At 45.4% G+C, this 11,190-nt stretch overlaps 1 protein-coding gene across 1 annotated transcript; it reads right to left on the reverse strand.

Annotated features, from left to right (window-relative positions):
* Positions 1-5,107: 5,107 nt before the first annotated feature.
* On the reverse strand, positions 5,108-7,948 carry LOC114911876 (trace amine-associated receptor 1-like). Its single transcript, XM_029256165.1, has 2 exons — positions 7,779-7,948; positions 5,108-6,164 (listed from the first exon to the last, which is right to left on the reverse strand). The coding sequence occupies exon 2, from the start codon at positions 6,143-6,145 to the stop codon at positions 5,108-5,110; it is 1,038 nt and encodes a 345-aa protein (XP_029111998.1). The 5' UTR covers positions 6,146-6,164; positions 7,779-7,948.
* Between the last annotated feature and the right edge of the window lie 3,242 nt (positions 7,949-11,190).

The raw sequence follows: 11,190 nt of genomic DNA on the forward strand, positions 1-11,190 counted from the left end.
CCGGCTGGCCTGGGAACGCCTTGGGGTTCCCCCAGAGGAACTGGAGGAGGTGTGCGGGGAGAGGGAAGTCTGGAGTACTCTGCTCGGACTGCTGCCCTCGCGACCCGGCCCCGGATAAAGCGGAGGAAGATGGATGGATGGATGGATGGATATTTCTATGGGGGTTTGGAGAATTTATTAAATTTGTTGTTGAAATACCTGAGTTTGGGTTTTCTATTGGAATAGAACCTAGGGCACCACCCTCATAATTAGGCAAAATGGAGGGTGGCGCTACACAAGTAAATACGGATCAAGGGCAAAAAGTTACAATATCAACCTGAAGTAGTAATTTACTATATAATAACTTCCGAAACATTTTTTGATATAAACATTTTTCAGTTTTTTAGACTGTACTTTCTTCAGATTTATGGAAAAAATTGTTTGTTGCAGAGTCAGTGCAACATGACTCCAATCAGAACAGATCCATAAGAATAAGAATGGAACACAGATAATATGGTTTGATTGTACAATATTTACATTTTGGTTCTTGTGCTCCTGATTTTTTTACGATGAGTAACAAGATGACAATGTCAAATGACTCAACAGTTGATGTTTTCGGTTGTTTTAATGTGTGCAAATTGTAATGTTTTAAATTTGCGGAAGGAAATTGAAGTCCTGCAAGAGACTGTCGTCTGATACACTGTATTCACTGTGTCTGTTGATGGAAACCGGTGCACTTACAGGAAAACTATTAAAACATGGGGAAATACCACACACACACACACACACACACACACACACATTTTCAGAACCGCTTGTCCCAGACGGGGTCACGGGGAACCGGAGCCTACCCGGTAACACAGGGCGTAAGGCCAGAGGGGGAAGGGGACACACCCAGGAAGGGACGCCAGTTCGTCGCAAGGCACCCCAAGCAGGACTTGAACCCCAGACCCACTGGAGAGCAGGACTGTGGTCCAACCCACTCCACGGGGGTCCCGGTTCAGGAGTGTGACACAACGTTACAGGTCAGTGCATTGAATGAACAACCTATCAGTTCGGAGGTGGTGAGCTCCCGTACAGAGCTCTTAAAGGTGACTGTGGGGGTTTACCATCTGAAAGAGATGATTTTTTTTTATCATCTAATCCCCCGACACTCTGGTTATTTTGGGTTTCCCTTGGCTCGCATGACATGACCCCGTTTTTTGGTGGAGCACTGGGGACTTGGTGGCCTGGGGACCCCAGTGTGCTACAGCCGGTCTGACATTACTTTGCCACCCAACCTCGATAGAAAGTCCGGAGGTGAAGAACCCCGTGACTATTCCCCCTGAGTATCATGATCTGAGCGAAGCCTTCGGTAAGTCCTGCGCAGCGGAACTTCCTCCACATCGTAGCTGGGACTGCTCTATAGACCTCCTGCTGGGCACAACGCCGCCGCCTGGTTGTGTATACCCCTTATACTAGCTGGAGCAAAAAAGCTATGGAGGCATACATCAAGGAAGCTCTCAGTGCTGGCATTATCTAGCCCTCCACATCATCTGCTTCTGCTGGATTTTTTTTCTTTTTTTTGTGGCAAAAAAGGACAGGAGGGTTATATCCCTGTATAGAGTACTGGGGGTTGAATGCGATTACAGTCTATTACCCACACCCTTTCCCCCTGATCATAGCAGCACTTGAACAGGTTCATGGTTCCTCGTGGTTCACAAAATTGGATCTCCAAAGTGCGTAAAATCTCATCTGTATACGGGAACGAGATGAGTGGAAGACCGCCTTCAGCACCACTCAGAGACACTACGAGTATCTCGTAATGCCCTTTGGTCTTCCCAATGCGCTGTCGGTCTTTCAGGCTTTCGTCAGCCATGTGCTAGGGGATATGATTAATGAATGGATTTCATTTGTATCTAGACAATATCCTGGTGTCTTCCTCTAACTCATAACAGCATGTGAGGCGTTACAGGGGTACATTAAGGGGAAAAATGTCTTTTTCGTCAGACTTCAGAGTCCTTCATTCTGAGCAGGCAAGGCATGGAGATGGACCCGGATAAAGTCTGGGCAGTTATGGAGTGGCCGCGACCAAGGACGGTGAAGGAGGTGCAAAGGTTTTTGCGTTTAGGAAATTTTTATAGGCGGTTCATTCTGGGTTACAGTTCTGTCACCACCCCCCTGATGGTGCTCACGGCGGGCAAAGGACAATGCTTGGGATGGGCCACGGAGGCCCAGCGAGCATTTGAGGAGCTCAAGGCGCGGTTCAATTCGACGCCCATTCTTTGGTGCCCAGACCCCTCGCTATCATTCATGGTGGAGGTCGACACCTCGATTGTAGGAGTAGGGGCCATCCTGTTCCAACGCCAGGGGGACCCAGCCAAACTTCACTCCTGTGCCTTCTTTTGTAGTAAGCTGAGCCTTGCCGAACAAAATTACAAGATGGGAAACCGGGAGCTCCTAGCCATCAAGCTGGCACTCAAGGTGTGGCGCCACTGGCTTGAGGGGGTGATGCACCCCTTTTTGGGCCTCACTGACCATAGGAATCTTGAGTATCTGTGGACCGCGCGGTGACTGAACCTGCGTCAAGCCAGGAGGGCCCTATTCTTTACCCGCTTTCACTTCACTGTGTCCCACAGGCCCGGCTCGAAAAACGGTAAGGCGAATGCTCTGTCTCGCATCCCTGACCCCAAGCTAGCTCCTGTGTACTCCGAAACCATACTACCCCAGCAATGCATCGTGGCTCCGGTGAGGTGGGGTTTTTTTCAGGAACTCCAGGAGGCTCAGGCCACTGAACCTGGGCCCTCAAACCGGCCACCTGGGAAAGAATATGTGCCGACCTGGCTTCGGCCGGCGATCCTGCGGTGGGCTCATGACACCCCGGAGGCTGGCCATCCTGGGGCGCGCAATACTCCCTCCCTACTCCAGGGCTAGTTCTGGTGGTCTTCGATGCGCAAGGATGTCCAAAAATACGTGGAGGCCTGCATCACCTGTGCCTAGGCCAAAACCCCGACACAGAGGCTTGCTGGACTGTTGGAGCCGCTGGCAGTGCCCTCACGTCCTTGGTCACATGTTGCAGTGGACTTCCTGGTGGACCTTCGCCCCTCAGAGGGTAAGACGGTGATTATTTCCCTAATCGATCGGTTCTCCAAAGCCTGTCGGTTAATCCCCACGTCAAAACTCCGAACCGCACTTCAAACCGCAGAAGTATTATTTCACTAGGTGTTCCAGTGCTTTGGGCTTCACGAAGACGTTGTATCCAACAGGGGTCCCCAGTTTACCTCTCGAGTTTGGAAGGCGTTTTGGGGATGCCTCGGAGTATCCATCAGCTTTACATTCCCTCCTAGGGTACCAACCGGCCATGTTCCCTTGGCAGTCCACTCGCACTTGAGTCCGCCTCGACCGTCAAGATCTCCACGATGATAGGAGGTTGGTGTTAGAAGGTTTGTGGCTAAACCAGTTACATCATTGTTGGGGGAATTTGATATTAGAGGCCGTTCGTTAAAGGTGGTGGTGAAGGAGCTGTGTGAGGCAGCAGAAAAGGCAAGTCAGTGATTATGGTTGAAAAGAGAGCAGTGAAGGTGGGGTTGCAGGTTGGAGGGAGATGTATAATGGTGGAAAATTAGTGGCAGGTGGCTAGTAATGGGAAGCAGCTGGCAGTGATTAAGAAGGTGTGGCCTTCTTGGCACTGTTGAGCCTTCTGGAGGTGTCGTGGACCTAATTCAATGAAACACCGACGAAGGGAGGTGCCCACTTGAGAACCTCAATGAAATACTCATGTTGGTACCCTGTTGGTTTGATTTGTTGGTGGGATGGAGAAGGTAGTTAATCTTCTTGGTCTTGGGTCATGGAGATGTATATTGGCTAGGCTAGATGGTGTCCTCTGTGGCTTCATGTTGTAGGATGGACTGGGTCTTCGTGTACAGCCGTTGCAATGTTCGCATGGAGTATAACATCATGTCCTGTATATCTTGAATGCCATGTCACTCTCACAGTCATGACAGTTTTAGGGCTCTCCTTATATCTGAGCAACTCACGCTCTCACACATGACTGGTTCTTGTTGGATTAGTACTACTCACCTCTGGTCCATGACTGAAATAAATCTGCAAAAAACTTTCAATCAATTATAAAATGTGTACGCGTAAGTAAAACAAATACCAGCTTATGAACCTTTTAAGTGTTTCTCTTTTCACTGAACAAAACATATGAAAATTCCTATTTACAGTTTAAAGTGAATGTAAAAATCTATTTGAAACAGTTTAAAAAACAAAATCAGTCTTACTTTATTTTTTTTCCAGAAGTAGTTCTGAAAGACTGTCTAAACCAGCTGAAAGAGAAAGAATAAATAATTGGATTTATCCCAGAGTTCAAGGAGGCGAACCATGAAGTAACCTCGGGAACGAAAGGAGAGAAAAGACGGTTAATGGGTTAATAAAGTGACATCAAAAAGCGGGGTCCAACAGAAGAGGTAAGCATTAACAATGACTCCTTGTGGCTTTGGGTTCTGTCTTGATCAAAATGGTTCTCCTCTTCAACTTCACATTTGCACAGACTGTGCTTTGAACAGAAGTGGCTCGTCTCCTCGCAATACAAAGGATTTTAAGGTAGAGGATAATAATAAGGGTTGGGGTAAAGAAAGCAAGAACAGACTAAGTCAAAACAGATATCCTGCTTTGAAAGAGAAGACAATTGCCCTCACAACTCAATTGCACACCGTAGATAAGCTCAGTGCCAGAAGTGTTCAGATTCAGAAATACCATAATATACCCATGTAATAACAAGACAGACCAGCAGATCACAATCATGGTAACTTTGAAACAGGTGGATGTACTATTTATTAACTGTATTTTTGCCTTACTTTGATGCTTTTTATTGAAATTTTATGTCTAGTTCTCACTGTCCATCTTCAACTGTTTTCACTCTTTGTATGTACATGGACATTTTTTGTTTACTGTAGACTGTTTCAAAGTCAGTCAGTTTTCCAATGTCGCGCTGTTTACCACCGGAAACAGGAATTTGTTCAGTGTAGCATCTTGAGGATAAACTGCTCATTTAAAGTTAGTTAATTGTCATGCATTGATTTTTTTTTTTTTTTACATACCTCAGGTACATGAATTCATTGATTGTCTATAAAACAAAATCTTTGTTCTAGTTTGTAAATAAATTTGTTCTTGAAGAATTGGGATGATATATTTCACAAAATATTATCGTTATGAAGGCTTTCCTGAACCAGCTGTAGAAGAACGCATAAATCAGGGGATTAAATGCTGAATTTAAATAGCCGATCCAAACCAGTGTATCAAGCAGTAATGGTGGAGTGGAATAGCCGATGACTGGATCAATGATGTTGCATAGAAAGAAGGGGGACCAGCATGACAGAAAAACACCCATAACAATTGCAAGGGTCTTGGTGGACTTCTGCTCCATCTTGCTCTGAGTTTTGCTCCTTTCAGAGTTGGCCTTGTGACACCCTGAGGCCTGAATAGACTGAGCCTGTCTCTTTGCTATGAGGAAGATTTTCCGGTAGATACCAATCATAATGAATCCCGGGATGTAAAATGAGACAGTGGAAGATGTAAAACTTGATGCAAAACTTTGGAACAAAATACAGCCTCCAACACATTCAATGTTTTCATAATAAAAGTCCTCAATGCCCAAGATATTCAGCTCTAGGAATACCATCCCAAACCCAGTAACAACAGACAGGCTCCAGCAGATCAGGATCATGACCAAAGTGACACAGTTTGTGATTTTTGTCTGATACTGTAGGGGCTTACAGACAGCATAATATCGATCAATAGATATGAAGGAAAGATTAACAATGGATGCAGTGCTTAAAGTGACAGCTGTACTATTGTGGAATTTACAGAACAAATTGCCCAAATACCAGCAGGTCTCCATTGAACGAACCATGCTAGGTGGCATGGTGATCGCTCCAAGAAGGAAGTCAGCGATGGCCAGGGAGAGGACGAGGAAGTTAGTCGGAGTATGGAGCTGTTTGAAATGAGCTATTGCGATGATGACGAGAAGGTTTCCAAAGACTGTGAGGAGAATGGCAGCTGCAAAAAAAATGTACAGAGGAACTCGTAATGCTATCGAATAAATATACTGTGGACAAGACTTCTTAGAGGATTCATAACAGAAGTGTAAGTTCTGAGACGTCCCAGGATGGCTGTAGTTCATCATAAGTGGCTGGTTTTTTCTCCTAAAAAAAGAAAAAGGAAGAGGTTACTTACAAATTAATTCAATTTGTAGCTAGTACTTCCATCTGTACTCCCGTAGAGCAAGGTACTTACCCTAAACTTCTCAAGCAAAAGAAATGTCCAGTTGTATATAAGGTTAAATAGTTGTTTGAAGCTTAACATTGTTAGTTGCATTGGAAATGAACCTCAGCTGATTTACTAAATGTAATATATGGACCAAGAAAGACTGAACGACATTAAGGTTTGATCATTTCTAAAAGCAGGGTGCACGGTGGTGCAGTGGGTTTGACCGAGTCCTGCTCTCCAGTGGGTCTGGGGTTCGAGTCCTGCTTGGAGTGCCTTGCAATGGACTGGTGTCCTGTCCTGGGTGTGTCCCCTCCCCCTCCAGCCTTGCGGTGTTGCCCGGTTAGGTGCCAGCTCCCTGTGACCCTGTATGGGACATGCAGTTTCAGATGATGTGTGTGTGATGTGTTATTTCTAAAAGCAAGAATTAATATACAATGTCAGACAGGAAGTGTGGGAAACTGCTACACTTCCACCTTGCCATATCTAACAAGTTTGGTGAGGAGGGCAAGGGAGCACAAACTGCACCATATTCACACACACATTCTCAGAACCACTTGTCCCATACAGGGTTCCAGGGAACCAGAGCCTACCCGACAACACAGGGCATAGGGCCGGAGGGGGAGAGGACACACCCAGGACAGGACACCAGTCCGTCATACAGTACCTCAAGCAGGACTCAAACCCCAGATCCACTGGACAGCAGGACTGTGGGCCAACCCACTGCGCCACCGCACCCACTGTACCATATTCCCTAATGTAAATTGTTGTACTCTCAACCTCGATGGGAGCAACACCAGCTACCCATCTACAGGGCTGCAGGTGGACAGCAGTGTGTGTTTCAGACCTCACAGTGTGCAATAACAAAGCAGTATGGATGACATTTCTAAATGAGTGAGTCACTTGACAAATTTCAAGCTTTGGAAACAGACAGTGACACTGATCTGGTTCAGTTCACCAGCTGAGAAGTTCTTCACAATAATCAATGAGACAAAGTCTTTGGTAAGGTTATGTTACACTAGTCAGATCACAGTCTAGATCATTTCAATGTGTTTATCAAAGCACTTCACTCAAGGCTTTTTCTGAAGGTGAAAATTGACAAAACCTGAATAATCATACTTTTACAAGTTTAAGTTGAGAAGAAATATTAAGAACTTTCAGTGTTCCAAAAGTAAAATTACACCTTTGAGAAAAACTGTCAAAATATCAAACATTTGTTGAAAGTACAAGTAAGATCTCTGTCAAATATCCTGTAAATCACAAAACTTAAATATAAGTATCTTGATCATAGCAATAAAATTTTGCTATATCCTAAGACATTGTTATTGCTATGTGTTTCAGAAGCTGACAGCAATTCATAGCACTTTGAACTGAATTTCATTCATACCTCATCTTTCGTTAAAATGTTGAAATATTAATTTCACCTTTTGTTTCAGCTAAAGTTCCTTCAGGGTACATTTAGTTAATTTACAGTATAGAGCTCATGGTGAATCAAATCATACAAATCACTGAAATGAGTTGAATATGGTTGAACAGGTTCTATTAGCTCTTACCTTGCTCTTGTCAGATGCTAATGTCCAGCAGTAATCAGGATAGATCTGTTATAAGCTCACTTTCCAGCTGCCTTGGTCTCCTAAGTTTGGATCATTCCTTCTTATACTCCAACCGATTTCCCAGTGGTCAGCAAGCCCCAAGACCTGCCATTAGTCCACTAAGAAGCGATCAAGGTTTAATTACACTCAAGTGGCAGACATTTCCCTCTTGTCCTTCTTCCTCTTAACATCCTTAGTTGCTACAACAGTTGAAGCTGGGCGTATGCTTTGTCTGATGACTGCATTGTCATCATGGTCCATAATAGAGGAAGTAATGGTGCGTTTCTTATGAGGTCATTCAAGAGAGCAGCGACATTACTGTTTTACAGTGTCTTCATATTTTAACGGTTTCAACTGAAAGGGAACTTCAGACATCAGAAAAATGAAGAAGCGAAATTTTCAGAATGTATTGTGTTGGATCCTGCATCACATTTATGTGAAGTTTCAGACTGTAACACTTGGAAAGTGCAACACTGATCTATGGTGTCATCATATTCGTGTTTTCACGTAAAATTCTTTAGTGGGGCCTGCTTTCCATTGACATCGATAGAAAAAACATGCTGTGTTAACATTTTAAGAAACGGGTTCAGGGTAAAAGGAACAGGTTCTTTATTAACTGCATGCATGTCCTCAAGTCTTTACAGAGATGCTACAGACAGTTCAAGTTACTCACAAGCTTGACAGTCCCCCAAAGTCAGTCCCAGCCCCACGTCATGTCCAACGGTTAAGGGGCCACCCCAAGAACTTCCCAGAATTCCCCTCGTGACAAACCACACGTAAACAATAAAACAACCAAGCATAACAGAACACTGAACTATGTACAGACATGAACTCTAATTACTATTTACACTGATCTATTTAAGCTCCACTCAGCGCCGTTACAATGTTGCTCCTTAACTATAAACAATATAAATAATTACATCAAAGAATTGACTGTCTTAATGGTAAAGGTGACTTTGGAGTTAGATACAAATCAAGTTACAAACAGAGTTCTGGTTGCATTTATGTCATAAATTGAGGAGTCGATGTACGGCCTCTAACACAACGGAAATCATTTTAATGAAAACATTTTCCTTACACGGGTCTCAGCTTTCATTTTGCCCATATTATCTTATGCTGCATTGTGTCATTTCCAAGAAAGATTTCTTGAATCAGGAAATCCCCAGGTTACAAACAGTTGACTTGCGTTCCATCCGTAGTTTCAAACCACCCTCCATAAAGTCCATATGGACACACACACAACAGCAACTACAACCATTTGTCCCGAGTGGGGGTGGGGCAAACGGGAGCCTAACTCGGCAACACAAGGCGCAAGCTTTGGGGGGGAGGAGATGCACCCCAGGAAGGACGCCAGTCCGCCGCAAGGCACCCCAAGCAGAGCTCGAACCGCAGACCCACCACACAACAGGCCCTGGCCAAACCCACTGCTCCACCATGTCCCCCTTGTAAAGCATCTTATATTAAAAATTCTAGTTACATACAATAGTTCGAAATAACAAGCGGGCGCTACTTTGCAACGTGCATCAAAACATTGTGCGTCTGCAGCAGTTCGTCGACTCGTGGGCACATGGGCCAAAGGTAGGACAAAGACTTTGTTAGTTTCAGTCAGACTCTCATGTCCACGACCTCGCCCAGAACGTCCACATGTACTCGAAATCAGAGCAACTGACTATGAAGAAGCTGCACCTGCACACCCTGGTTGCAGAACCCCATTTGTGAAACCCGCCTCCTGCAAAGTTGTATGCTGCAGAGCTGTCACTGTGTGAGAAACAAGGGCAGCATCGTCGACAAAGAGTAGCTCTTGGATAAAATGCTCCACTGTCTTGGTGTGGGCCTTTAGTCACCTCAAGTTGAACAGGCTGCCATCGGTGCGGTATTGGATATAGACCATCCTCATCATCAAGGTTTACTGTGCCTCTTTGGAGCATCCTGTTGAAGATGATAATGAAGAGAGTCAGCGCGAGGACGCAGCCTTGCTTTACACTGTTGCCTATTGGGAAGGGCTCTGAGAGGTCATTGCTGTGTCTTACTTGGCCACGCTGGTCTTCATGTAGCTGGATAATCATGTTGAGGAATTTTGGAGGACATTGTAGTCATGCCATGATTTGCCACAGGCCTTTTCTGCTTAAAGTGTCGAGCGTTTTAGTGAGATCGACAGACGTCACATACAGTCCATAATTTTGTTCCCTACATTTCTCTTGGAGCTGTCTGAGAACAAATACCATGTCTGTGGTGCTCCTGTTGACACTAAAGCCACACTGGCTCTTTGGGAGGAGTTCTTCTGCAATGGTGGGTACCAGTCTGCTCAGGAGTACTCTTGTGAGGATTTTCCCTGCGACGGAAAGCAGAGTTATTCCCCAATAATTGGAGCAGTCTGACTTTTCCCCCTTCTTCTTGTATGGGGAATGATGACTGCATCACGGAGGTCCTGAGGTAGTTTGCCTTGTTTCCAGCAAAAGACAAAGAGCTCGTGGAGTGTGTTGTGTAGTGCTGGGCCCCCATGCTTCCAAATCTCAGGTGGGGTTCCATCGACTCTTGCTGCCTTGCCACTCTTCAGCTGCTTAATGGCCTTGACAGTCTCTTTTAGGGTAGGAGTCTCATCCAATTCTGTTTTCTCTGGCTGTTGTGGGATGCGATGGATAGCTGAGTCTTGGACCATGCGATTGGCATCGAAGAGAGTCTAGAAATGTTCCAACTACTGGTTCAGGATGGACATCTTGTCTGTGAAGAGCATTTGGCCATCTCCACTGCACAAGAGACTCTGGACCTGGTGTGACGGGCCATACATAGCCTTCAGGGCTTCATAAAACCCTCTGTAGTCATTGATGTCTGCGCAAAGCTGAGTTCTCAGTATCAGGTCGGTCCACCACTTGTTCTGAATCTCGCGACACTTGCGCTGGAGGTTGCTGCATGCAAAGCGGAAGGCTGTTTTTTTATCAGGACAGGACGGCTGAGCAAGGCGTGCTTAGTGGGCGCGTCTCTTCTTCGCCAGCAATTCTTGGACCTCCTGACTGTTGTCATCAAGCCAGTCTTTGTTCTTCTTTGTGGAAAACCCTAGGACTTCTTCAGAGGCCTGCAGAATGGTGGCTTGTAAGTGTTCCCAAAGCGCTTCTGAAGAAGGGTCTGTGGGGCAACCAGGACCCTCAACTCTCGATTGAAGATTTGCCTGAAAGTCAGCTTTCACTTCAGCTGACTGGAGGTTGCCAACTTGAAACTTCTTCCTTGGAGCCCCTCCCCTCTTTGGCTTGGGTTTAAAGTGGAGACAACGTTTGCAGCGCACAAGACGATGTCTGACACTCTGTGCTGGACATTACTTGGGTGAGTAAGATGTCTTGAAGGTCTTTCTGGCTCACCAAGATGTAGCCTATGAGGT

The sequence above is a fragment of the Scleropages formosus genome, chromosome 1 (genome assembly GCF_900964775.1).
Source record: "Scleropages formosus chromosome 1, fSclFor1.1, whole genome shotgun sequence".
Classification (NCBI taxonomy): Eukaryota; Metazoa; Chordata; class Actinopteri; order Osteoglossiformes; family Osteoglossidae; genus Scleropages; species Scleropages formosus.

Coding starts and splice junctions, on each gene's coding strand:
- LOC114911876 (XM_029256165.1), bottom strand. CDS start 6,145: ATGATGAACTACAGCCATCCTGGGACGTCTCAGAACTTACACTTCTGT.